Below are 6,280 nucleotides of genomic sequence, written 5' to 3' on the forward strand. Positions count from 1 at the left end.
TCAACTCCAGAAATGCAGCACATGTAGGCAAATAAAGCTATATCAAGTCAAGACATTTTCCTGTAAGATTTGGCCCTATAGTGTGTCTGCTTCTGCAAAATATCAAACAGTTTGCACTTTCACAGGGGAGTTTTCCCCATGGTGACTGGAACTAAGAATCTGTAAAAAGTCATTAATTACAATAGCCCATGACCTTATATGCTAACTTATGCTATTTATAAACTGACCAATTTATGCTTAGCAGTGGGATAATCATTCTTATCCTATCATCATATCTTATCAATCATTCATAGAGTTCCTCTCAAACATATACTTTAAACAGAACATACATGCAAGATATAGGCTACACTATTACTCTACAACCAGCATCACTGGCATGTGTAAATTAAAGTCAGAAAAACCTGCGTGTGAATCGTAATTTATTCTGATGCAATGCAATTATTATCTTAATTGGCTCCAGCTGTGTGCAGTCCAGGTGTTATCAATGCATTAATTAACCTAAAGGGAACTGAAGATAGATGTAAAGATAGATTTCTGATGACTAAAGCTACCACCTCTATGCCACACAGCTATACTTTTCTACCACAATACATACTGTCGTATTCTTTATATTCATAAAGCACAAAGATACATTAGCTCTGAACTCATTAAACCATCATATGATTAAAACTTTGATAAAAACTTATTTGGTGTTTTGTCATTCACAATAATGGAGAGTGTCCTACACAAGAAATTGCACCTGAAAACTGCATACCTGCTGGCAATGGACGTGGAGGATTCCTCCATTGGACTTTTCAAGCAGTTTCAAGGAGTCAGCATCTATCGGCCATGAGAGGAACTGCAGCCCTTCCGCAGTATGAATCACTGTGAAAGCACATGTAAGCCTGACGGAGGTGCAGCCTGTGTGTGTGCTGTAGACTGCGGTGCACTTACTAAGCACAAATTCACGGTTCTGTATTGTGTTCCAGGTCTGCAGGTTTCCTACCATAACATAGGAAACACGTTAGCGTCCTCAAGCTACATACATGCTAGTTATCTCATTAGCCAGTTGAGCTAAAGTTGCATTCATAACCCGTACAGTTACATCTATATTTAGAGGTTTAGTAGTCATGCTGTCGTGAGTTTTATAACTTTACAAACATTGTATTCCCACTCGGCATGCTTTTATTATTTATATGATTAAAATACAAGGAAGCGTACTGACGTCAGGATGGCCGAGCGGTCTAAGGCGCTGCGTTCAGGTCGCAGTCTCCCCTGGAGGCGTGGGTTCGAATCCCACTTCTGACAGATCACTTTTTTCAACGTCCCCCCCTTTATAAACAAAATCTGTTCACGTTCAGTTTGTCTAAAATGTTGGAGAATTGGACCAATAACATTCACCGCTCCAATATTCTGCGACCAATTCTGAGCAGCTCTCCAACATTTGACCAATCACAGCGGAGAAATGTTGAGAAGGTAAGTTTCTTTTTCTGTGGGGGGCGTTCATCAAACAGTGAATATACAATAAGCTGGACGCTATCAATGATAACATGTTGCTCAAATCTACTCAAATAACATGGTGAGTATTTACACATATCCTACAGTGTATGACATAATTTAGAAGTAATTTCACCTGTTGTGTCATGTTATATTGATTGATTTAGCTGTGAACACTCCGTTATCTGACTGGAGGTTGCTTATGTTATCTATCAAGGTGGCTTTTGGGTAGGCTATCAATACAGCGTTTCGAGAACAAAATGTTTTGACTATGAAGCAGATTATTTCTACTCAATCCTTTAAATTCATATATATATATATATATATATATATATATATATATATATATATATATATATATATATATATATATATATATATATATATATGTGTGTGTATATATATATACATATATATATATTGAGGGGTTTTATGAATACGTCTTCTGATCTTGAGCACTTTCAGCTGTTAGTATGCTAACGTTCATTTTGGCTTATTTGAGCCTGTTTCCAAGACTAACGCCAGTGTTACGTACACGATATATAATCGTTTTCACCTAATCGCGTTTATGGTGATAATGTAATATGAACACGTCCCTCACACAATCACTTTACACAAGTTTACGGTAGTTAGCTACACTGTAACAAGTGATGTTACCTAACGGTTTCTAACTTATGTTAACATACCTTACATACTGTTGAGGTCAAATTTGACCCATTTTGACATTTGAAAGCAGTATAAACACTCTTAATGACATTCAAATTACATTAAGCCTGAAATATTATGACTTTTCCTAAAGTGGCCCAGAATATACAAACATGACAATATTTCATATTATTTATTTTTGTGCAGTTGGTATAATAGAGGGTGCTCGGGTCAAATGTGACCCGTATTTATTCAAAGGGATTTCAATGTCACTAGAGGGGGTCAAATCAAGGTAAAGGCTGGTTATGTCAAATCTTGAAACAGTGAAACTATAGATTGCCATCTCTGTGTATTTTTGTCATTAGGACTCATGGGGGACTTTGACACTGTCAGGAGAACTGCCCATGTCCTCACCATATTGCTACACTTGCCAGCGTTCCCACTCAGATGAGCATCTGCACCTGCAAACAAGACCATACAAAGTAACAAATCAAACCCATCGATTACCAGGCAACCAATATAGTGGTTGCCCAACATAGTCCTCCCTGTAGTGGAGGGCAGATTTCATAGGACCATAAAAAGTACCTGAGCCCCTATTTTACTGATTTGATGAAGTGGAGGGAATGATTTGGTGGATCTGTTAGTCCAAAAAGGAAACAGTGAGATGAAGATAAAGTATTAGAAGATGAGGACAACATAGAGAAAATGGAGCAAAGGCCCTTGTGACTTCTCTCATGCAAAGATAACACCACTTTCACCACATGCTAACCACAGCAACCGCAGCAGCACAGTAGTCCAAAATTTGCCCTGAATAGTCTGCAGTCCCACAGTCAGTTGTCACAAGGGGACAAAAGAGAGGGAGATGCAACTTCTGCACAACAGAAAAGGACTGCAAAAGTAATGTTTTTTGCAGTTTTGTTTGTTTGAAATGTACAAACCAGTTTGTTGTTTTGTTTTATGACTAATACACTCAATTCAGAGTTGATTGTGTACAAGTGACAGAAAAGAAGGGCATGTGGTTTGCGGGCAGTGTTGATTGATGGTTTTAATGGTTAGAATGAAGCCTACCATTCAAAAATATTGAGTCCTTCACTTTCAATAAAATTCATAGAAATAATTATGACTGTTATGTTCATCTGTTTTAGATAAAGAGATCATAATATAGTGTGGTTGCAAATGTATTTTCTCTATAAATGAATAGTGTCAAACCTAAAGAAAACACTCTCTCTGCTCTCTGAAACATCAATCAAGAATAAGTCATCCATTTATTAATGACTGATAAGGTATCTATGGATGCAAAATACATTTGTGGTTCAAAATTTGGTAAAAGGAACTAATTATAAAGGGATACTTGAGCTGGGTCAAAATTTACCCGCTCCATACTATGAAGTGTCAGGATATGAACAGTACAGTATGTAAGGGTTATGTGGAAAATCCCCTCCCACTCTAACCTTCCTCTACCTGGCTCACTGCTTCCTGGATGGGCAGAGCCTCAGAATCAATATAGGCAGCCAGCTCACCTGTGGCAAATGTTTGAGAACAAAGAAGATGGCTAGACTCATGTGGATGCCCCAGCTTTAGCAGTTTATGATTTATTTGCTGTAATGATTAGGTTTCAGTAGTGGTGAAGTTATTTCTTCATTTCAAGGTGTACCCTAGTAACTGACATGGAGGAAGATGAGGGCTTCTCTGATATCACAGTGCCGGGCCTGGAGGTCCTTCAGGTTCCAGCCTCTCCAACTCCTGGTTTCTGCACCATTACATCTGGTCTTGGTTCGCTGGCTGACAATACATCCAGTCTTGCCTCCAGCGTCTCCACCCTGGCGATCACCACATCTTCCATGGCTCCTGGCACATCCAGTCTGGGCTCTGGCACATCCACCACAGCTCCCAGCAGATCCACCCTGGTTCCCGGCACATCTGATATGACTCCCAGCACATCCACCCTGGTTCCTGGCACATCCACCCTAATACCAGCAGTAGTCCTTCCTGTGTCAGCAGTTCAGGGCACCAACCCACAAGCCAGTGCGCCTATCACCACAGTGGAAGCTGGAGCAACTCCAAAGAGGCCATATAGGCGAACTGTAGAAGCAAACACATGTAAAAGGTGTGGCCAGTTCTGCACTGGACGCAGCCAGTACTCTGCCAGTACCATGGCAGAGTGTAGTGCCCTCAATCTGAATTTCTTCCAAAAGACCAATGGTTGGAGGAAATGAGGAAAAAGTTCCCTAAATAATAATGTGAAATGTAAATAGTTAATAGTTGTAAATATTAGTTGTATTGTAAAAACTTTAAAATAGTTTATTAAAGTATTGAAATATTATTGTCTTTACTGTAAACAGTTGTATGAAAAATCAATATTTCTACATCTGAAGTTTTCATTGTATTGTACTTTCTGTGGTCTGTTTTAATTAAATCTTTTAAAAGTGTTACTTTGCTTCTTTTATCTATGAACAAAGAAAATTAGTGTACAGCAAATGTACAAGTGGGTGTTTTTAATGACAGTTTGTGTAAAACAGCACAATAATAATAATAATGATAATGGTGATGATGACAACATTCAATAATAACATGGTATGTTATTTACAAATTAACTAACTCGACATGGGAAAAACAACATGCTATGCAACAGAGGAAAAGGAACATGCTCAGAGGAGGCATTTTCAGTTCTGGTAAATGTTGAAGGCGATCTGATTTACATGAGAAGTTTCAAATGAGGGTCAGCAATGGAAAGATCTGCTACCTAAGTCCTGAGACTAATAGGATTGTCTACCTTCATGTCTTATGTTGGCAGATTGCTATAAAAAATAGAGACTATTTTATTCTAAAAAAAAAAAGAAAAGGAAACAGTGAAGGTGAATTGCACATGCACACATGCAAAACACAACTAATGCATGCATACACATTTATGCACAGATGCACATGTACACACACACTGAAATAAACATTACATAACCACACATGGACATGGTAGCGTTTGCTAATGTACCATGGAGTCTGAGTTTATATCAAACTTAAACACATGCAGCAATATTGCATCTTAACGTGTTGAAAAATCAACTTTATTACTGTTATGGATATTCCATAACTGACCAGGACAACAGAATGTCAAGCTGTACTCCTCTGTTCTCTCAAACAGAAGATAACACATGTTGTTTAATAAACCAGGAGCCTCACAGGCGAACCAAGGCCAGAATGCAGGTCATCATCAGACGCAACAAGACAAACCAAAGATACAGATTTAGGTCATAGGTTTATGATTCGGAACTGACGAACTAGTTTCTATGATTGGCTTAAAGGCTGGTTTTGGACTGTGTGGGTCAGACGAGTTTGGGGACACCGTACGAACAGGAGGTGTCCCTTGAGTCGCTCTCCCTTGCAAGGTTCTTCATTAAAGTTTTCCCAGAATCATCATACGAAGTTTGGTTTGGTCTTCTCTTCTTCAAACTGACAACTGCCAGTGCATCAGCTCCGAAAATCCACAACAATTACACCTATGAAAGCGTAATTGTGAAATGTTTGCTTGGCTAAACCTGAACCGTACAGATTTGGACTACTTAGAAATGAATAAATCAAACAAAACTGCAAATGGATAAATATAACCGGACATTTAAATTAGGATTCTGCAGAGGTTTTGTAAATCTGCTGTAAGTAGTGCAGGATTTGTCCAAAGCATGGGCCTGCCACTGTAAGATTGTGTAAATGTGGCTCTCTGCTCTTAGTCACAGTATATTTATAGCCTACTCCCTCCTTGTGATCCTCATTTTGACCTCACTGTGACAGGTAAAGGTTGAAGAGTCAACAGAGGGAAAGCCTGTCTAGGAGACTCGTTATCATGAGATTGGATTGAAGTTCTTTTCTACATGGAATAAAGTAGTGAAAAAGACTCTAAACTATATTTACCATCTCTCTTATATACAGGAATTGGCATTATACCAAGGGTGTTTCCCTGGCTTCGGATGCACAGATGGAGGGATTGTCAGCTCCAAGATGGACAGCAGTCAAATTGGCAAGTATCATGTTGTTTTCTATTTATTTATTTATTTTTAGCCTTTTTTGTCCATTTCATGAACCTATAGGCACCTCAATTGCTAGATTAAAAAACATACGTGTTAAAAAACATCAGCGTATTACATTTTCATTGTATTACTTGTATTTA

At 38.5% G+C, this 6,280-nt stretch overlaps 1 protein-coding gene and 1 non-coding gene across 7 annotated transcripts; both read left to right on the top strand.

Moving 5' to 3' along the window:
* The first annotated feature begins 816 nt into the window (after positions 1-816).
* On the top strand, positions 817-4,504 carry LOC121882262 (putative protein TPRXL). Of its 6 annotated transcripts, none has more exons than XM_042390369.1 (3): positions 1,368-1,455; positions 2,487-3,018; positions 3,770-4,504. In XM_042390369.1, the coding sequence occupies exons 2-3, from the start codon at positions 2,984-2,986 to the stop codon at positions 4,335-4,337; spliced, it is 603 nt and encodes a 200-aa protein (XP_042246303.1). In that variant the 5' UTR covers positions 1,368-1,455; positions 2,487-2,983; the 3' UTR covers positions 4,338-4,504. The 6 variants fall into 6 exon arrangements, with proteins under 6 accessions (XP_042246306.1, XP_042246303.1, XP_042246305.1 ...); XM_042390367.1 differs by lacking the exon at positions 1,368-1,455 and adding an exon at positions 1,480-1,558; XM_042390368.1 differs by lacking the exon at positions 1,368-1,455 and adding an exon at positions 1,480-1,558 and having other exon boundaries at positions 2,487-2,603; positions 3,770-4,503.
* trnal-cag lies at positions 1,205-1,287 on the top strand. Its single transcript has one exon. It is a non-coding gene; the product is annotated as a tRNA-Leu (tRNA).
* Positions 4,505-6,280: the final 1,776 nt, after the last annotated feature.

This window comes from Thunnus maccoyii, chromosome 17, assembly GCF_910596095.1.
Source record: "Thunnus maccoyii chromosome 17, fThuMac1.1, whole genome shotgun sequence".
Lineage (NCBI taxonomy): Eukaryota > Metazoa > Chordata > Actinopteri > Scombriformes > Scombridae > Thunnus > Thunnus maccoyii.